The 22,823-nt window shown below is 44.3% G+C and overlaps 1 protein-coding gene across 3 annotated transcripts in view; it reads right to left on the reverse strand.

Annotated features, from left to right (window-relative positions):
• Positions 1–22,823, reverse strand: part of LOC141221874 (contactin-associated protein-like 5) — a 1,265,469-nt gene that overhangs the window by 189,127 nt on the left and 1,053,519 nt on the right. For all 3 annotated transcript variants that reach the window (XR_012289806.1, XM_073666602.1, XM_073666603.1), the window contains 2 exons: positions 1,760–1,978; positions 354–593 (listed from right to left, as the gene is read on the reverse strand). Coding sequence is in view for 2 of the 3 variants with exons in the window: in XM_073666602.1 (XP_073522703.1) it covers positions 354–593; positions 1,760–1,978 (459 nt within the window). In the remaining variant the exon portion in view is untranslated. The remainder of the gene's footprint in view (positions 1–353; positions 594–1,759; positions 1,979–22,823) is intronic.

Raw genomic sequence — 22,823 nt, forward strand, 5'->3', positions numbered from 1 at the left:
TGACCCCCCCCCTCTATAGCAGCATGTACTGAAGGTGTTTTGTAGACAGGCAAGCACAGTGGCTCAGTGGTTAGCACTGTAGACTTGCAGCGCTGGGATCCTGGGTTCAAATCCCAACTAAGACAACATCTGCAAGGAGTTTGTATGTTCTCCCTGTGTTTGTGTGGGTTTCCTCCGGGTTCCCCCATTTCCTCCCACACTCCAAAGTCATACTGATTGGGAATCTAGATTTAGTGCCAGTGGGGACAGAGATGGTGATGTCTGTATAAGCGCTGTGGAATTATTGGCGCTATACAGTAAGCAAAATTTATGGAATTTTCGCAACCAGTCATTCCTGTAATAAAGCCTTTTACCTTTTCTACAATAAGGTCCTTCAAAGGCAGAGCTGGTGCAGTCGCAGGTGTATCCATTGTGTTTCTCCACGCACTTCCCATTGTTGTGACATAGATTTCCATAGCTACTGCAGTGACCTGGGCATCCTGGCCTGATCCCCTGGGTCACCCTGGCCTTTTCTTCCAGGTCTAAGGTTAGTCCATTTATCTTGAGAGAACGTAGACAACCCACAAATCCTTTCTGCCTGGATGAAGTCCCACCTCGAGGAAACAAATGATCTTATTATATTGGTATTATTTCCAATAGTAATAATTTGTTCATCTAATGTTCAAATTTAACTGTAAATACATTAATGTTCAGTAATGCCTATGTTTAAAATAGACTGCTTCTCCACGGTGCACAGATTTATTTCACAATGGCAATCATTAAAAAATGTAAACAATGGCACAAAGTGTACAGATAGAAAAAGACAGTGTGTTCTCCACCTTACAATAAACATTACACAATGAATGCATAATGCATAGTTAAAATATTTGGTGCCCTAATTGTTCATCTTTCCGGCACTGTTCCCCGATTCCCAGTTCTATCTCTAGTCTAAGATTACCAAAGAACAGTGTGCTTAATCTATCCTGAGACACTCCTCCTGCTCGGGGCTAGTCCATATATCAGCAGGGTGGAAGTCCCAGATTACCAAAGAATATAGTTTCGAGTGAGACATTCCCCCTGCTCTGGACTAGTCCATTTAACAGTGGGAGGAAGTCTCAGGCTACCAAAGAATAGTGTGCTAAATCCATCCTGAGGCATTCTACTCCCCTGCTCAGCTATGGTCTATTGAATAGAAAGAAGGAGGTCCCAGACTACCAACTAACATAGTCTATCCTGAGAAACTCCACCTGCCTTTTGATATTTCATCTAACAATCAGGGGCAAATCTAAAACTACCAAAGAACACTATGTAATCCATCCCTAGACACTTCCACTTCTCATAGCTGGTCCATATAATAGCAGGAAGGAATATAGTCTAGAATGAGACAACCCCCCTGGTCTGGATTGGTCCATGTGACAGTAGGGGGAAGCCTCATACTAGCAAGGAAGAGTGTACGTAATGTATACTGAGGCACTCCACTCCTCTGCTCCTGGATGATCCATATAATAGCAGAGAGGAAGTCCTAGACTATCACAGAACAAAGCCTAACCTGAGACCCCCTCTTCTCTTAGATGGGCTTGTCTAGAGCAGGGAAGTTTCTTTAACTGTTAGAGCAAAGTTTGCCTAGAGAATAATGCAGATATTTTATATGAAGAGAGGACCAGGATTAAACTGCATTAGAATGAGGGCACCAGACATTATGCGTATATTGAGATATCTTTATTGTGAGGTGGTAGGCTGCTTTAAAGTATTCACAATGCAGCAGCTGACCTTCACTTACCAACATACAGTTGAGTGTTGGGCTGGATACGGACTCGTCCATCAGATGGACTCTGCACTGGTTTTCTTGGCTGGTTATCTATGACAAGACTGCTTTCTTTAATATTCCTCTCTGCTCTGACATGATGCCATTGGCCGTCATTCAAAGCAGTGACTGATTGCAAAGAGACCTCCAAGGGCGTATTCCCGACATCATATGAAAATGTGACCTGGTAGGGAGCTGTAAAAAAGAAACAATCAACACAATAATCAATATTTCTTTTCGCCAGTCTGCTAACTTACTCTAGTTACTAACATCAATCTATTTTATCTATCTGTGTTTTCTGCTCCTTTAAGTAACTTTTTGGGGTTTTTCATTTGTTTCTCAGTTCTAATCTTGACAATCAGAAAGCAAAAAGCCTCTGATGAACAATGTATTAAATGTAGATGAAAAGCACATCTTCCTCCCACACAGAACAAACAGGCAGATAAATCCGCCAGAGCCGCCACCATTTGTTAAATTGTGCTCATTATGTTATCATGCCGCTGCGATTTCTAAAAGGTTGTTATTCAAATACTCCAAAATAATTTTTCTTTGTCTTTCTACATCTTTTGCTACCCCTGGTTCAAGCTGATGTCACCACATTGTAATTTATTTGCACTTGAAAACATATTATGACATTAGAAAAAGCAAGAAAACACTAATTATTGAATCCCAAAATCTTGAAAACACATTATAAGGAGCTGGAAACATATTTTTTAAGTCTCAAAAGTGAAATATCACATCAGCTTCCTGCTATTCAGTGTCTGCTCAAATATTCTGCGAAGTGTCACATTTACAGTGGGTACGGAAAGTATTCAGACCCCTTTCAATTTTTCATTTGTTTCATTGCAGCCATTTGGTAAATTCTACAAAGTTCATTTTTTTTCTCATTAAAGTACACTCTGCACCCCATCTTGACTGAAAAAAAACATAGAAATTTTTGCAAATTTATTAAAAAATAAAAACTGAAATATCACATGGTCATAAGTATTCAGACCCTTTGCTCAGACACTCATATTTAAGTCACATGCTGTCCATTTCCTTGTGATCTTCCTTGAGATGGTTCTACTCCTTCATTGGAGTCCAGCTGTGTTTAAAAAAACTGATAGGACTTGATTTGGAAAGGCACACACCTGTCTATATAAGACCTCACAGCTCACAGTGCATGTCAGACCAAATCAGAATCATGAGCTCAGAGGAACTGCCCAAGGAGCTCAGAGACAGAATTGTGGCAAGGCACAGATCTGGCCAAGATTACAAAAGAATTTCTGCATTAGGCTGTGTGCCCACGATGCATTTTTTAAGCATTTCCGCAGTGGCGAAAACGCTGCAGAAACGATTAAAAAATGCATGGTAGAAGGCCTGGCATGTTCCCCAATGATAATCCGCATTTGCTGTGCACATGCTGCGGAAATTTCCGCTGCAGGTTATCATTGCGGAAAAAAATGCAACACTATCAATTATTTTGCAGAAGCGCTGTGTTTTCGCCGCCACTGACTTGCATTGAATCGCTTGGATTCCGCATCACTGGATCTGTACATGCGGAATCCAAGCGATTCAATGTTCGGATGGTACCCGGGTGTGGAGGACAGGAGACTCTCCTCTGGACCTGGGTACCATAGAACCTGTAAAAAAAAGAATAAAATAAAAAATAAATATTATATTTACCTTCTGACGGCCCCCGCTGTGCTTGTCCTCCCTTGCCGGCAGATCGCGGTGGACTGAAGGACCTGCGCTGACGTCATAGTCATGTGATGGCAGGTCCTTCAGTGTAGTGTACCGCGAGCTGCCGGCAAGCCAGGACGGAGCGAAGCAAGACTCCGGGGGCCATCAGAAGGTAAGTATAGATTTATTTTTTTATTTTTAAACATTCTTTAAGGTCACACTATATAAATCCATGCCATTTGCATGGATTTATATAGTGTGACCAAGTTGACAAGCACTTTCCAAGTGATGCTAAAATCGCTTGGAAAGCGCTTGTCAACCCGCATGCGGAAATGCATGTGAAGAACGCTTCACATCCGCTTGACCCTGGCAGGAAAAACGCATGTACTATCCGCATGCATTTTTTCTACCAGGGAGATGCAGAAACGCTCAAGAAAAAATCCTGAGCATTTCTGCATCGTGAGCACATAGCCGTACTCAAAGTTCCTAAGAGCTCAGTGGCCTCCACAATCCTTAAACGGAAGAAGTTTGGGACCACCAGAAGTCTTCCTAGACCTGGCCGTCCAGCCAAACTGAGCAATCGTGGGAGAAGAGCCTTGGTGAGAGAGGTAAAGAAGAACCCCAAGATCACTGTGGCTGAGCTCCAGAGATGCAGTAGGGAGATGGGAGAAAGTTCCACAAAGTCAACTATCACTGCAGCCCTCCACCAGTTGGGCCATTATGGCAGAGTGGCCCGATGGAAGCCTCTCCTCAGTGCAAGGCATATGAAAGCCCGAATAGAGTTTGCTCAAAAACACATGAAAGACTCCCAGACTATGAGAAATAAGATTCTCTGGTCTCATGTGACGAAGATAGAACTTTTTGGTGATAATGCTAATTGGTATGTGTGGAGAAAACCAGGCACTGCTCACCACCTGCCCAATACAATCCCAATAGTGAAACATGGTGGTGGCAGCATCATGCTATGGGTGTGTTTTTCAGCTGCAGGGACAGAACGACAGGTTGCAATTGAAGGAAACATGAATGCAGCCAAGTACAGCAATATCCTGGATGAAAACCTCTTCCAGAGTGCTCTGGACCTCAGACTTGGCCAAAGGTTCACCTTCCTACAAGACAGTGACCCTAAGCACACAGCTAAAATAACAAAGGAGTGGCTTCAGAACAACTCTGTGACCATTCTTGACTCGCCTAGCCAGAGCCCTGACCTAAACCCAATTGAGCATCTCTGGAGAGACCTGAAAATGGCTGTCCACCAATGTTCACCATCCAACCTGACGGAACTGGAGAGGATCTGCAAGGAAGAATGGCAGAGGATCCCCAAATCCAGGTGTGAAAAACGTGTTGCATCATTCCCAAGAAGACTCATGGCTTCTCATAGGGTGCTTCTACTCAATACTGAGCAAAGGTTCTGAATACTGATGATCATGTGATATTTCAGTTTTTCTTTTTTAATAAATTTGCAAAAATTTCTACATTTCTGTTTTTTTTCAGTCAAGATGGGGTGCAGAGTGTACTTTAATCTGAATAAAAAAAGAACTTTTTAGAATTTACTAAATGGCTGCTATGAAACAAAGAGTGAAAAATTTAAAGAGGTCTGAATACTTTCCGTACTCAGTGTATTCTAGGATCTGTACAATCATCTCATTTGTGTAAAAAAAGAATTACCCGCTGACCCCCTACATTAAAGAGTTCAGCTCAGCAGTTTTCAGTTACAACCATCAGAATTGTGACTACAGCTCTATACCTGACTGTAGGAGATCATTTTAATAACATATTTGCCTTGTATGAAAGTGAAGTCATTGGAGGTACCCTCTGCTTCACTATAATGTGCACAGCTATAAGTTTTATCCCTGATGGTACCAAATAGTTATATTCCTATGTAGGTGCCTATATAGCAATTCTTTAGGATCTTGAAAATAGTAATTCTTTCAATACTTGGGATACTGGCATGGCAGAACTTTATCCAGCCTCACTGCTCTTGGGTGGAGCTAGGGTTAGAGATGTACAGTGGCGTGCACAATGGAAACCCTCTACCGGAGGGCATTACAATGAATAAAGTGCCAAGAACTGAAAGGTGGCGTAATGCTTTTAGGGAGATATCAAGGAACATAGAAGTAGGAGCAAGATTTATTCGGATTGATCATTGGGAGAAACAAAATGATAGCTTGGCATTGGGCTAGTGGGTGGTTGGAAAAATATCTCTGTCACCTTAAGAAACAGTGAAGAGCTGCCTCCACCCCAAATGGTTGTGTAGCACCCCGAGGGTTCGGTTGCTACAGAGGTATTGCATCTCACCCAGATGTGCGATATCTCACTTCCAGGTAAGGATGGAGTGTGGCTCAGGACCCTAACACCCACATGCACTACACCACATTTCCGGGGGACAGCTCGACGGTGCTCCCATTAGTTATGCAGGCACGAGTGAGCATGTCCCTGGCTGGAGTGGGGGGAGGGAACACCTAGAGAAGGGAACCCGGTAGTGTGTGCATGGGGGAAGTAGATCCTGGGTGCACTCTGTACAGGAGTATAAAGGGAGGCACCATCTTGGAAAGGGAGTGAGTTGAGAGAGGAGAAGACAGGGAGCAGAGCTGCTTTATGGGCTCTGCTCCACAGGCAGGCCCTGTCAGGAGGCCTGAGCCTGGAGGAGGGAAGAAGGAGGAAGAGGAGCAGACTGGGCTCCAGGAAGGACAGAGGGGACCCCAGGGGTGTGGACTGGCTGGTAGCCACCACACGCCCGCCGCTACCTGAGTAGGGGGGTCAGGTCAAGAAGATGGGAACCGGATCCCAAATTAGTGGAGGAGAGAAACTACCCTCAACTAAGAACCGGAGGCTGCGACATTACATGTGGAGCAGCCCCTCACCACACCCGCTAGGAAGGCACCACATAGGACCTGGGAAACGCAGGCCAACGTTTGCCCACCAAGAAGGTCCGAGGCAGCTGGACATAAGCGTGGTCACTAGTGGGGTTGAAGACCAGAGACAGGGGACATAAAGGGGGTCCTGCAAAGCACTCCAGAAAGACCTGGGAGTTAACCGAGCCCCTCACCTGGTGAGCACAGCACGACACAGGCGGCCACCTCTGCAGCGGTGGCCTGGAGCAGTAACCGAGTAACTGTGAGTAAAGACCCTGAACTGCACCACCAAGACTCCGAGTTGTCTTTGTTGCGCTCGTGTATCACCATCACCCCCATCATCTATCCCTGCTGCCCTGAGGCCATACCCCTCCCGTTGGGGGTTATACCACCACGCTGCACATCCTCATACACCTGGCCTCAGTGGACTGTTCTGCAGCGGCGGCTTCAAAGCCGCACTCAACGGGTGGCGTAGTCGATCAAGTCCAACATCTACTGCTAATACAGCGCCACTTAGTCTGACTCCCTGGGCACGGACCGGATCACCGCCACGAGACTACAACCCTCAAAAGATCCGGCTCCGGGTAAGCTCCCGCGTGCGCAACGCAGCGCGACACAGGCCCAGGGGCGCGTCAACTTTTGGCGTAGTCGGCAGGATTTCGTGCCCGCAACCACCGGGTACTGCGTGCCTGAAAAAGAGACTTTTAAAACTTACCATCCGTGAAGTTTTCCCGCCATCCGGCGCCATCTTCAGCCTTCTTCCCGCCATCCGTGAAGATTCCCGCCATCCGGCGCCATCTTCAGCCTTCTTCCCGCCATCTGTGGAGTTTTCCCGCCATTGGGCGCCATCTTGAGGACGCCGCGCGGGAAGAAGAGGGGCGTGGACTCCGAAAGCGCGCGAGAACTGAAGCCCCGCCTCACGTCCGGACGTTGCGTAAGGTCCTGGAATGAGCCCAGCAGACACCGACGTCATTGGAGCGCGACGGAAGGTCCTCGACCCTGATGATCAACTGCGGAGCCGCGGCCTACGGAAGAGGATCATCGCCAGGTAGGCCACGGTCCACCAGGGAGGAGGAGGACACCAGGAACGGACAGCAAGATGGCGGACCGGCAGCAGACTAAGCTGCCCAGCATCGGCAGTGCCCCAGCCGTTGCGGGCCCCGACCAGCACCAGGAGAAGACGCGTGACGCAGGAGCGGTCGCGGGAGCAGGTAAGAAGAGTCTCCCTGTCCCGGACGCTGCCAGCGTCAGCCTGCTCCCGGGCCACCCGGTGGAGCTGCCGATCCCGGGCGCTGCAGACGCAGACCTGCTCCAGACCCCGCAACAAGCCCTGCAGCCGAGCCCTCCAGACCTGGGCACTGCCACCACTAGCCCGCGCCCAGGCCCAAAGTCGCACCCCCTGACCCCGGGCGTCATTAGCAGTACCACTCAGACCCCGAGTACCAAGAGGGCCCGGACGGGTCTGAACCTGAGAAAGAGAAAGGAGCGTGTGGAGCACACCGTTAATCGTAAACGGTAAAAGAGGAGATGTAAATAGTTACCCGACCGGGTATAAGGACTGTTGTGGGACTGTTTCCACTAAGAGTGTGGTCCCCGTTGGGACAGAAAGAGAACTGTTTCCCTTACCCCCTACCTGGCTGGGGACTGAGAACAGCCACCCCTTTTTTCCCTCTAACTGGCTGGGGACTGAGAACAGCCACCCCTACCTGGCCGAGGACTGAGAGCGGCCATATCCTGCAAATAATTATGTGTTTCTAGTAATGTATAGGAGTCCTTGGTGGATTTACCGGGAATCCTTTGTACAGTTAGTGGAGCGTAACCCAGGATGGACTAAAAGACTGTTAAGGACTCGGGGCAGGACAGACCCCTACCTGGTTACGTCTCCCTGTTTTAGGAAAATGGACACCTGGTTGCAGAATAAACTGTGACCTGTTATAAAGAGACTTCTTCGTGGATCTGCTGCTAGAAATGTTTTATATGAAAAATTTATATGCTAGAATGTGTTACTATGAAAAAGAGTTCCAGAACAGTACATATGCACTTATACCGTTTAAGAGAGAGACGTTCCCATAAAGGGAAACTGAATGTTGATACCTGTTATACTTGTTGTTTATGAAAAATTTGCATGTTCTAATGTATACCCTGTCTTTTGCTCAGTTCCAGCCCGCGGACGTGCTGGGTTTTGCCAGGGGGGAATGTAGCACCCCGAGGGTTCGGTTGCTACAGAGGTATTGCATCTCACCCAGATGTGCGATATCTCACTTCCAGGTAAGGATGGAGTGTGGCTCAGGACCCTAACACCCACATGCACTACACCACATTTCCGGGGGACAGCTCGACGGTGCTCCCATTAGTTATGCAGGCACGAGTGAGCATGTCCCTGGCTGGAGTGGGGGGAGGGAACACCTAGAGAAGGGAACCCGGTAGTGTGTGCGTGGGGGAAGTAGATCCTGGGTGCACTCTGTACAGGAGTATAAAGGGAGGCACCATCTTGGAAAGGGAGTGAGTTGAGAGAGGAGAAGACAGGGAGCAGAGCTGCTTTATGGGCTCTGCTCCACAGGCAGGCCCTGTCAGGAGGCCTGAGCCTGGAGGAGGGAAGAAGAAGGAAGAGGAGCAGACTGGGCTCCAGGAAGGACAGAGGGGACCCCAGGGGTGTGGACTGGCTGGTAGCCACCACACGCCCGCCGCTACCTGAGTAGGGGGGTCAGGTCAACAAGATGGGAACCGGATCCCAAATTAGTGGAGGAGAGAAACTACCCTCAACTAAGAACCGGAGGCTGCGACATTACATGTGGAGAAGCCCCTCACCACACCCACTAGGAAGGCACCACATAGGACCTGGGAAACGCAGGCCAACGTTTGCCCACCAAGAAGGTCCGAGGCAGCTGGACATAAGCGTGGTCACTAGTGGGGTTGAAGACCAGAGACAGGGGACATAAAGGGGGTCCTGCAAAGCACTCCAGAAAGACCTGGGAGTTAACCGAGCCCCTCACCTGGTGAGCACAGCGCGACACAGGCGGCCACCTCTACAGCGGTGGCCTGGAGCAGTAACCGAGTAACTGTGAGTAAAGACCCTGAACTGCACCACCAAGACTCCGAGTTGTCTTTGTTGCGCTCGTGTATCACCATCACCCCCATCATCTATCCCTGCTGCCCTGAGGCCATACCCCTCCCGTTGGGGGTTATACCACCACGCTGCACATCCTCATACACCTGGCCTCAGTGGACTGTTCGGCAGCGGCGGCTTCAAAGCCGCACTCAACGGGTGGCGTAGTCGATCAAGTCCAACATCTACCGCTAATACAGCGCCACTTAGTCTGACTCCCTGGGCACGGACCGGATCACCGCCACGAGACTACAACCCTCAAAAGATCCGGCTCCGGGTAAGCTCCCACGTGCGCAACGCAGCGTGACACAGGCCCGGGGGCGCGTCAGTTGCACTGTGTATTGCTGGCTGCAGAATAAGCTAACTAATAATGTGTCAGTGATCTTGCTCTGAACAGCACTTGTAACTAATGTCTGTGTCTTTCTGAGCTTCTCTTTGCGACCATCACAATTGAATGTGTAGAGAATATATGGCTGTAAAAGTCAAAAGTTGAAAAACTTTAATGAAATACAATTACGAAAGTGATTTATAGTACCAAATATATGCATTTAAGCAAAAATAAAGTGTACCCAAAAGTGGACAACCTCGAATGCTGTGGGCTCTTACCTCAAAAAGCATGTTGTGTTAGTAATTGTTCAGGAAAAGTTCTTTGGTGTTTTGGGACTGAATGGTGAACCTTTTGGAGCTGAACAATCTGGACTATGCTTGGTGTTTCAATCATTATTTTATTTTTAAGATCTCCTTTTATCAGTGTAGTAAAGCAATTATTACTGACAATGCCATCAAGACTTTGTCAGGCCACATTTTCAGGGGATGTTATATCGCATCAGACTTTATTTATTAATTAGCACACTAATTGAATAGTCACATGTTAGTACTTACAATTTTGAAATGCTAAGCCTCTGTATGTCTGGACTACCACCCTGACGCTGGCCTTTCGCCTGAGCTATTTCCAATTATTGCTGACAATACCATCATGACTTTGTCCGGCCACATTTTCTGGGGATGTTAGATGGCATCAGACTTTATTTATTAATTGAATAGTAACACTTAATCTGGGGCTAAACCACCTCACTAGAAAGTAAGGATTAAACCCCAGTCAAGTACCAGCTATACTTTAAGAAAGACGATCGAGAACAGTAAAAGTTGATGTAAATGTTTAAAGGGGGTCTGTCATCGCCGTTTAAACAGGTGCTTGGTGCATCATGGCGGGGCAAAAAAAAGTGAAGTGCACCCTCCCACCTACTTGTTTTTCAATCTATCTCCTCCCCGCTCTGACTCTACAAAGCCACAACTGTCAATCAAAGAAGAAGTAGGTGGAGATGGAGGGAAACAAGTAGGTGGCACGTAAATGTTTGGCCCCACCATGGGTGCACCGAGTGCCTGTACTTGGTTTAAACAGTCATTCTGTGCCGAGACTGTACCTTTAAGGTTTGGAATGGATATATACTATAACATCTTTATTCAAAGCATGCTAAAGATGTATTCTATGGGTTACATACAGTCAAGTCTTTTTCCCGTTACTGAATTTTTCTTTGTATAACCCCTCTAATGAGCTCCATTCAGTATCTATGTCATTAGTGTTACATTTTAAAAATACAATAGAAAATCTCGTCCTAATCTGATGGAGCAGCCTAAGTCATTAAGGAAGGTGTCTTGTGTAGGACTGTATTCATTTTGACTTTTTACATCTGCTTCAAGGCAGATTTCCTCCTGGACTGCTTATCTGTAGAAGGACCGGCTGGAAAAAGCCTTGAGGCAATGAAATCATTTACACGTTTCACACAAAGCAAAGCTTGTCTAATGAGAAATTTCACAAATTTAGGATTTATCTACATTTTCTTTTGTTAATGCAAGTTTGGCGCAATTGGAAAGTTATGGGCGGCAATTAAAGGTCTCATTCATGGCTGTTTATTTTACTTAAAGATTTTATGTTCACAAAAATGAAAAACAGACAGACTTGGACTTTGATGTGCAATTATCATGACATCAAACCTCATTAGGAAGCAATTAGCTTTCCCAAAATGTATCATTTATTTAATGAGATTAAGGGCCTCGGGGCCACGTTTTATTGCATCTGATGCTGCAGCTATTATAGTAATGAACTGCATCTCTACAGTTAAAATACTAAATAAAAAAGATAAATATTAAAAGTTTCTACTGATCGCTCGGACTGGTTGATCAAGAGATAACAGCATCAAAGCCATCTACAAAAATGTCTACAATATGGTCGCATTTCCTTACAATATAGTGGCATTAGAAATATGACAAATCATTATGGGTGGGTTTATACTAAGGTTAAACAACCATCAATCAGCTACATGTTTGCTGATCAGTGGTAATTTAATAGCCTGTGTACGCTTCTCATGTGCACAGAACAATTGGTAATATGATTGATATGTGTAAGCGTTAATCACAGTTTACTGTATTGTTGGAGATTTGTGATGTAATATACGATCTGGCCAGTAGATCGCAGCGGAGAGGCCGGAGTTGCAGAACAATGGTTTGGCAGTTGGTGGCTGTTGCTAGGGGAGTTCAAGGAGACAGTTAAGCTATGCATCATTGGAAAAAGGTTGCGACTCTGATCTGTTTTTGGTTACTCTAGGATGCGTTGTTTGGCTTGACATTAGCTGATTCGGCGAGGACAACCAATGACACAGCATCTTGGGCTGGGCCACATGAGACCTTATTTCGGAGGACTTAGAGAAGCCCTGCATTAGAGAGATCAGAATTCTCTAAGAGATTCAAGTCAGACTTTTGGATTATTCAGGACTCAGTCCAGCAAGGACACTTCAGTCTCAGGATGTACCGGTACCATTTACAACTGAATATATATATGAGTATATATTAATAACTTTATGAAGGTCCAGTTAGTTAGGAGAAAAGGCCTCTTCTGTAAGAGACACTTCAAAGAAACTGCTCAGAGTAGGCGATTACTAAAGTACTGGTAAAACACTGTAGTTTTATGGATATATAAATAGAAATGGTTATTCGCATGTATTTTGGCTTGCACATAACTGTTAATTCTGTTAACTGTACCTGTGAATACTCTTAGTCGGTGTTAATTAGAGTAAATGCTTTCATTGTATTTGTTATATACACACTGTTTACCTACCATCCTTTCCTTGGTTTTATAAACTGGTTAGTAAATATTTATATTATAATATCTAATCATTATGCGTGTCTGCTGATTGCTGCTGTACCCCTCATCCTGTGGCCATCCCTCGTCCACGTTTTACTCTGTGTACATAGGATGCTATTGTTCTCTGCAGCACAGGTCCTGTTTATATAGGATGAAGTGCTACCAAGAACAATGATTTTTAACCCCTTTACAGCCCATGACGTATTAATACGCGTCAGTACCCTGGGCTTTAGGAGCCTGACCCGTATTAGTACGTCATCGCGATCGCGCGCGCACACAGGCTGTGCGGGCGCGATCGCCGCTGGGTGTCAGCTGATTGTCACAGCTGACACCTAGTAATATGTGCAGGGAGCAGTCCCACACCGCTCCCGGCATATTAACCCCCGCAATGCTGCGATCGAAGTCGATCGCAGCATTGCGGAGGCAAGGGGAGGTGATCGCAATACTCACCTCCTCTTCAGGCCTCCAGCGCTGTCTGCCGCGGCTTCCCGGGTGTTGCCATGACGACCCGATGTCGTCATGACAACATCCGGGTCACCAGGCAGCAGGAACATTGTTTGGTCATGCGCAGTGCACGACCACACAATGTTCTCACTGTGCAGCGCTGACTTCCTGCATGGCACAGGGATGGTGCTCCATCCCTATGCTGTGCAGGTGATCAGAATAAAAAAAGTTAAAGTCCCAGAGTGGGACAAAGTAAAAGAGTGTAAAAACTCTCCGAAAGTGAAAAAAAAAAAAAAAAAATTGTAAAAATATTTAAAAAAAAATAATCCACCAAAAATAAAAATATAATGTACCCATAAATAAATATTATTATGAAAAAAAGCAAACAAACAATAAAAGTACACATATTTGGTATCGCCGCCTCTGGAACGACCTGACCTATAAAACTGTCCCACTAGTTAACCCCTTCAGTGAACACGGTAAAAAATAAAAATAAAAAACAAAGCAAAAAACAATGCTTTATCATCATACCGCCAAACAAAAAATGGAATAACACGCGATCAAAAAGACGAATATAAATAAAAATGGAACCGCTGAAAACGTCATCTTGTCCCGCAAAAAACAAGCTGCAATACAGCTCCATCATCTGAAAAATCAAAAAGTTATAGCTCTCAGAATAAAGCAATGCAAAAAAATAATTTTTTCTATAAAATAGCTTTTATTGTGTAAAAGCGCCAAAACATAGAAAAACAGTATAAATGTGGTACCGCTGTAAACGTACTGGCCCAAATAATAAAGCTACCATATCAATTTTACCACATGCAGAACAGAATAAAAAAAAAAAAAAAAACAATTCCTGAATCGTTGTTTTTTGTTTATTCTGCCTCCCAAAAATCGGAATAGAAAGCGATCAAAAAATGTCACGTGCCTGAAAATGCACCAATAAAAATGTCAACTCATCCTGCGAAAAACAAGCTGTCACATGACTCTGTCTGCCAAAATATGGAAAAAATATAGCTCTCAAAATATGGCGATGCAAAAACTAGATTTTACAAAAAATGCGTCTTTTAGTGTGTGACAGCTGTCAATCATAAAAACCTGATATGATTCTGGTATCACTGTAATCGCACCGACCCGAAGAATAAAGTCGTCTAATCACTTATACCACATGAGGAACGGCGTAAAAAATAAACTCTAGGGTTAGGGTTGTGCTAGGGTTAGGGTTAGGGTTGGGGTTAGGGTTGGGGTTAGGGTTGGGCTAGGGCTAGAGTTAGGGTTAGGGTTAGTGTTGTGCTAGGGTTAGGGTTGTGCTAGGGTTAGGGCTGGGGTTAGGGTTAGGGTTGGGGTTGGGATTTTTTTCAAAAGTAAGAAAAAAAGATGACGATATGGCAACTAGTGTTGAGCGCAAGTGCTCGCTACTTGAGCTTGCATCGGCTGTTCTGGTATGCATTGAGTATCGTGGGTATTTAAGTGACATGCTCGAGTCTCTGCCCCATATGCTTCGCGGCCAAAAAAACTATGCGGGGATTGCCTGCCATGCAAGAGCGATCCCCGCATGTGTTTTTTTGAGTGTCTAATAACCGTGAAACATGCGGGGCAGGGACACGAGCATGTCACTCGAGCACATGCAGTACATGGTGCATACCTGAGTACCCAATGCAAACTCAAGTAGCGAGCACTTGCGCTCAAGACTAATGACAACTTATTCAATATGATAACCTAATGTTATCAAATTCTGTGTCGTACCTCTGGGTTCAAAATATTCACTATACCCCTTAATAAAATCCTTGAGGGGTATAGTTTCCAAAATGGGGTCACTTGTGGGGGAGCTCCACTGTTTAGGCACATCAGGGGCTCTCCAAACGCGACATGGTGTCCGCTAACAAATTGAATGGAAAATCGGCTCAAATTGTTAGCGGATGCCATGTTGTGTTTGGAGAGCCCCTGTGTGCCTAAACATTGGAGCTCCCCCACAAGTGACCCCATTTTGGATACTAGACCCCCCAAGGCACCTACCTAGATGCATAGTGAACACTTGGAACTCCCAGGTGCTTCACAAATTGATTCGTAAAAAGTGTTTTATTTCCACTTTTTCATTTTTACTAATCAATTTGTGAAGCACCTGGGGGTTCCAAGTGCTCACTATGCATCTAAATAGGTGCCTTGGGTGGTCTAGTTTCCAAAATGGGGTCACTTGTGGGGGAGCTCCAATGTTTAGGCACACAGGAGCTCTCCAAATGCAACATGGTGTCCGCTAACAAATTGGAACTGTCTGCCTAGCCTTTGCTAGCTATTAAAATAGGGGGGACCCCACGTCATATTTTTGGGGGTCCCCCATTTTAATAGCTAGTAAAGGCTAGGTATTCAGCTGGGGGCAGATATTAGGAGCCTGGGAAGCTCCGTGGGTATTACCCCCTTCCCAGGCTTCAAACATCTGCCCCAGCCGTCTGCTTAACCTCCGCTAGAGACTAAAATTACAGGGAACCCCACACCAATTTTTTTTTAATAAATCCTTTATTTTAACACTAAATGACAAGTACAGTAACCAACACTGTCACTATACTTATTATATATGTGACTGACATGTTTCTATCTATCTAATCTATGTGTGATGCTCTATCTTTCTGTTCTAAATTGTCGGGTACCGGTATGTGCCGCTGACGAATTGCCGGCTTTTCATGTTTCACTGTGAGCACTGTTCCCATCGATTTGGGCAACCACTGCAATGCCAAAACCACCATGGCTGTGGCATTAAGGTCTTAAAAAAATATTAATTCCTGCAATTCCATTTAAATGTAATGTAAGGGAGATAATGTAATGTCAGCGCTTGAGCAGGAGAATTCTCCCACGCTGGGATGGCATTCTGATGACAGCCTGGATCGCAGCTGAGCGCTGCCATCCAGCTTGTCATCCTTCAGAGACACTGCAGAGCGCAGGCATTATGTGAACTTCCGATTCCGGTATTCGATGTTGTAAAAGTATCGGAACTCAGTATCGGAACTCCGATACAGCGAATATCGGTCGATACCCGATATTTCAGTATCGGAATGCTCAACACTACTTATGAAATAAAAATTAAAACAACGGTTACTCTTTAAGAATCATTTAATCCAACAAAGGAGCATTTTGCTTATTTGTAAGGTGGTTGTCAGCCTATTTACATTGCCTGATTATCAATAAATGAGTGTTCTTGGGAGCGCTTGATTATGATAACCAACCACTACATACAAACCTTTAGGGTTACACAAGATGATCGGTGGTTGCATTATAGCCTGTTTTGTCAAAGCAAAAGTGACCCTTTCACCCAATGAATGAGTATTTTGCTCTTTTGTCCAAAGATTACCAACACATGTTCACACTGCATACACTCATCTGCAGTGTCATGATTTTTAAACGTCGATGCTACAGACACAGTGTATATTAGTGTCGTCACTGAATTTTGGGTCTTCTATCCTTTGGATTACGAGCTCGGAGAGAATAAAGACACAGGACAGGATGTTTGTGTCTAAACATACTCTAAAAACTTTATTACAAAACACAGGGCTAATATACACCCTAAAGGCAGGAAATGGATTTGCCATATATGGTTCGATTATACAATTTAGCTGAACAAGCGAAAAAAGCTAGTTTCTGTATGCTTTAAAATATTTAATTAGACTTATCTAGTTAGCAAGGTCATTTCATCTTTCTGCAAGAACACATTATTGCTACAAGAAGAAACATCTGGCCAGGGAGAATCACGTTATCTTTTTAGCAAGGACACGCTATTGATACAAGAAGGAACATTAATAGCTGTTGTTTTCACCTAAAATAACTGTCAGACTTATATAGCATAGATGGGGCCTTTAAACTTGAGCGACTCCATCTTCTGCTATAACATTAGAAACACACACATATGTTCCATTTTACACACAAACCTTTTATTACACGCACACACATCAAATGCTACACAATGCTTGCTACGTGCAAAACAAACACACACACACGCACTGCATGTTAAATACATATACCTCATGCCACACTGCATAATACACATGCACATTTATATTACACACACTGCATATTACACACACACACTGCATACTGCACACATTACATGCAGAAACACACACTGCATGTTACATACACATACTGCATACTACACACACATAGTATATTTTACACATGCATAAACACACTGAATGTTATACACCCACTGTATGATAGACACACACTGCATGTTACACATATATAGAAACACAAATTCACCATATGCTATGTTACAGTGGAGAGGACATACTAGACACTCCTCTTCTTTTGTTTTATACTCCCGCAGGATGAGGGATCCTTGGCCATGTGACCATGAGGTAACCAAAGATTTTTCTACACTTCAAACCTAGGAATCTGCACTGAAATTGCAGGACTAGCATTTTCAGTGCAGTTTCTAGTCTATAAAGACAGGTGGCAACAGACTGACCATCCAACTAACCTGTAGTCGTGTATGGTCCCAGGGGGCTGCTTTAGGCATGTAGGCCCTGGACAATTGCCCAATTCTATATTTCTTAACACCAGCTCAGACAAAATCATGTCGATATGAGTGAAATGATACACTCTTCTCAACAATTATTGGTTATTTGATCCCTAAATGGGTGTTCTGGTTTATCCATAGCTACATGGTGAAGCTGTAGCCTACAAACCTATACACTCCTGAATCCATGAGTTACATAGTTTCTATGTATTTTAAATGTAAGCAGCTGAGTTAAAAGGCTCTGTATATACTGTGGGGAAAATAAGTATTTGATACACTACCAATTTTGCAAGTTTTCCCACCTACAAAGAATGGAGAGATCTGTAATTTTTATCGCAGGTACACTTCAACTGTGAGAGACAAAATCTAAAAGTAAAAAAACAGAAAATCACATTGTATCATTTTTAAATAATTAATTTGCATATTTGATCACCTACCAACCAGCAAGAATTCTGGCACTCACAGACCTGTTAGTTTTTCCTTAAAAAGCCCTCCTACTCTGCACTCATTACCTGTATTAATTGCATCTGTTTGAACTCGTTACCTGTATAAAAGACACCTGTACACACACTCAATCACACTCCAACCTCTCCTCTATTGCCAAGACCCAAGAGTTGTCTAAGGACACCAGGGACAAAATTGTAGACCTGCACAAGGCTGGGATCGGCTACAGGAAAATAGGCAAGCAGCTTGGTGAGAAGACAACTGTTGGCACAATTATTTGAAAATGGAAGAAACATAAGATGACTGTCATTCTTCCTCGGTCTGGGGCTGCATGCAAGATCTCACCTCATGGGGTAAGGATGATTCTGAGAAAGGTCAGGAGTCAGCCCAGAACTTCACAGGAGAACCTGGTCAATGATCTGAAGAGAGCTGGGACCAGAGTCTCAAACATTATCGTTAGTAACTCACCACGCCATCATGGATTAAAATCCTGCAGGGCATGCAAAGGTCCTCCTGCTCACGCCAGCACATGTCCAGGCCGGTTTAAAGTTTGCCAATGACCATCTGGATAATCCAGAGGAGGCATGAGAGAAGGTCATGTGGTCAGAGGAGACCAAAACAGAACTTTTTGGTATCAACTCAATTCGGCGTGTTTGGATGAAGAAGGATGAGTACAACCCTAAGAACACCATCCCAAACGTGAAGCATTGAGGGGGAACCACCATATTTTGGGGGTGCTTTCCTGCAAAGGTGAAAACATGACTGCACCGTATTGAAGGGAGGATGGATGGGGTCATGTATCGCGAGATTCTGGCCAACAACCTCCTTCCCTCAGTACGAGCATTGAAGATGCGTCGTGGCTGGGTCTTCCAAAATGACAATGACCCATAACTTACAGCCAGGGCAACTAAGGAATGGCTCGGTAAGAAGCATTTCAAGGTCCTGGAGCTGTCTAGCTAGTCTTCAGACCTGAACCCAATAGAAAATCTTAGGAGGGAGCTGAAACTCAATGTTGTCCAGTGACAGCCTTGAAACCTGAAAGATCTGGAGAAGATCTGTATAGAAGAGTGAGTCAAAATTCCTGCTGCAATGTGTGCAAACTTGGTCAATAACTACAGGAAACATCTGACATCTGTAATTGAAAACCAAGGTTTCTGTACCAAATATTAAGTTCTGTTTTTCTATTGTGTCAAATACTTATTTCATGCAATAAAATGCAAGTTAATTATGTAAAAATCATGTAAAAATCATAAAATGTGATTTTCTGGATTTGTTTTAAGATTCTGCCTCTCATAGTTGAAGTGTGCCTACAATAAAAATTACAGACCTCTCCATTCATTTTAGGTGGGAAAACTTGTAAAATTGTCAGTGTATCAAATACAGTACTTATTTTTCCCACTGTATGTTTTTATACTTGGATGTAATTTTCACACACCGGTTTACATGGCTTTTGCTCATTTGGCTGACATGTTATGCACCAGCAGCAATTAAATATAAACACATATATATATATATATATATATATATATATATATATATATATTGTATATATATATAGTACAGACCAAAAGTTTGGACACACCTTCTCATTTAAAGATTTTTCTGTATTTTCATGACTATGAAAATTGTACATTCACACTGAAGGCATCAAAACTATGAATTAACACATGTGGAATTATATACTTAACAAAAAAAGTGTGAAACAACTGAAAATATGTCTTATATTCTAGGTTCTTCAAAGTAGCCACCTTTTGCTTTGATGACTGCTTTGCACACTCTTGGCATTCTCTTGATGAGCTTCAAGAAGTAGTCACTGGAAATGGTCATCCAACAATCTTGAAGGAGTTCCCAGAGATGCTTAGCACTTGTTGGCTCTTTTGCCTTCACTCTGCGTTCCAGCTCACCCCAAACCATCTCGATTGGGTTCAGGTCTGGTGACTATGGAGGCCAGGTCATCTGGCGTAGCACCCCATCACTCTCCTTCTTGGTGAAAGAGCCCTTACAAATCCTGGAGGTGTTTTGGGGTCATTGTCCTGTTGAAAAATAAATGATGGTCCAACTAGACGCAAACCGGATGGAATAGCATGCCGCTGCAAGATGCTGTGGTAGCCTTGCTGGTTCAGTATGCCTTCAATTTTGAATAAATCCCCAACAGTGTCACCAGCAAACCACCCCCACACCATCACACCTCCTTCTCCATGCTTCACGGTTGAAACCAGGCATGTAGAGTCCATCCGTTCACCTTTTCTGCGTCGCACAAAGACACGGTAGTTGGAACCAAAGATCTCAAATTTGGACTCATCAGACCAACGCACAGATTTCCACTGGTCTAATGTCCATTCCTTGTGTTCTTTAGCCCAAACAAGTCTCTTCTGATTGTTGCCTGTCCTTAGTAGTGGTTTCCTAGCAGCTATTTTACCATGAAGGCCTGCTGCACAAAGTCTCCTCTTAACAGTTGTTGAAGAGATATGTCTGCTGCTAGAACTCTGTGTGGCATTGACCTGGTCTCTAATCTGAGCTGCTGTTAACCTACGATTTCTGAGACTGGTGACTCGGATAAACTTATCCTCAGAAGCAGAGATGACTCTTGGTCTTCCTTTCCTGGGGCGGTCCTCATGTGAGCCAGTTTCTTTGTAGCGCTTGACGGTTTTTGCAAGTGCACTTGGGGACACATTCAAAGTGTGCCCAATTTTTCGGACTAACTGACCTTCATTTCTTAAAGTAATGATGGCCACTCGTTTTTCTTTACTTAGAATTTGTATTATGGCAATAAAAAAGCAGCTAACAGTCTATTCAGTAGGACTATCAGCTGTGTATCCACCTAACTTCTGCACAACACAACTGATGGTCCCAACCCCATTTATAATGCAAGAAATCCCACTTATTAAACCTGAGAGGGCACACCTGTGAAGTGAAAACCATTTCCAGTGACTACCTCTTGAAGCTCATCAAGAGAATGGCAAGAGTGTGCAAAGCAGTCATCAAAGCAAAAGGTGGCTACTTTGAAGAACCTAGAATATAAGACATATTTTCAGTTGTTTCACACTTTTTTGTTAAGTATATAATTCCACATGTGTTAATTCATAGTTTTGATGCCTTCAGTGTGAATGCACAATTTTCAAAGTCATGAAAATACAGAAAAATCTTTAAATGAAAAGGTGTGTCCAAACTTTTGGTCTGTACTGTATATGTATATATATATATATATATATATATATATATATATATATATATATACACTGCTCAAAAAAAAAGGGAACACTCAAATAACACATCCTAGATCTGAATGAATGAAGTATTCTCTTTGAATACTTTGTTCTGTACAAAGTTGAATGTGCTGACAACAAAATCACACAAAAATCATCAATGGAAATTTTTTTTATTAACCAATGGAGGCCTGGATTTGGAGTCACCCCCAAACACACAAAATTAAAGTGGAAAAACACACTACAGGCTGATCCAACTTTGATGTAATGTCCTTAAAACAAGTCAAAATGAGGCTCAGTATTGTGTGTGGCCTCCACGTGCCTGTATGACCTCCCTACAATGCCTGGGCATGCTCCTGATGAGGTTGCGGATTGTCTCCTGTGGGATCTCCTCCCAGACCTGGACTAAAGCATCCGCCAACTCCTGGACTGTCTGTGGTGCAACGTCACGTTGGTGGATGGAGCAAGACATGATGTCCCAGATGTGCTCAATCGGATTCAGGTTTGGGGAACGGGCGGGCCAGCGCATAGCTTCAATGCCTTCATCTTGCATGAACTGCTGACACACTCCAGCCACATGAGGTTTGGCATTGCCCTGCATTAGGAGGTACCCATGTCCTGCATTAGGAGGAACCCAAGGCCAACCGCACCAGCATATGGACTCACAAGGGGTCTGAGGATCTCATCTTGGTACCTAATGGCAGTCAGGCTACCTCTGGCAAGCACATGGAGGGCTGTGCGGCCCTCCAAAGAAATGCCACCCCACACCATTACTGACCCACTGCCAAACCGGTCATGCTGAAGGATGTTGCAGGCAGCTGATCGCTCTCCACGGCGTCTACCAGACTCTGTCACGTCTGTCACATGTGCTCAGTGTGAACCTGCTTTCATCTGTGAAGAGCAAAGGGCGCCAGTGGCGACTTTGCCAATCCTGGTGTTCTGTGGCAAATGCCAAGCGTCCTGCACGGTGTTGGGCTGTGAGCACAACCTCCATCTGTGGACGTTGGGCTCTCATACCACCCTCATGGAGTCGGTTTCTAATCGTTTGTGCAGACACATGCACATTTTTGGCCTGCTGGAGGTCATTTTGCAGGGCTCTGGCAGTGCTCCTCCTGTTCCTCCTTGCACAAAGGCAGAGGTCGCGGTCTGCTGCTGGGTTGTTGCCCTCCTACTGCCCCCTCCATGTCTCCTGGTGTACTGGCATGTCTCCTGGTAGTGCCTCCAGCTTCTGGACACTACGCTGACAGTCACAGCAAACCTTCTTGCCACAGCTTGCATTGATGTACCATCCTGGATGAGCTGCTCTACCTGAGTAACTTCTGTGGGTTGTAGAGTTCGTCTCATGCTACCACGAGTGTGAAAGCACAACCAACATTCAAAAGTGACCAAAACATCAGCCAGAAAGCATTGGTACTGAGATGTGGTCTGTGGTCCCCACCTGCAGAATCACTCCTTTATTGAGGGTGTCTTGATAATTGCCAATAATTTCCATCTATTGTCTATCCATTTGCACAACAGCATGCGAAATTGATTGTCAATTAGTGTTGCTTCCTAAGTGGACAGTTTGATTTCACAGAAGTTTGATTCACTTGGAGTTATATTCTGTTGTTTAAGTGTTCCCTTTATTTTTTTGAGCAGTATATATATATATATATATTGTGATGAACCCGTAGCCGC

Source organism: Phyllobates terribilis, unplaced genomic scaffold (assembly GCF_046119375.1).
Source record: "Phyllobates terribilis strain yellow unplaced genomic scaffold, ASM4611937v1 Scaffold_2__4_contigs__length_985480577, whole genome shotgun sequence".
NCBI classification, from domain to species: domain Eukaryota; kingdom Metazoa; phylum Chordata; class Amphibia; order Anura; family Dendrobatidae; genus Phyllobates; species Phyllobates terribilis.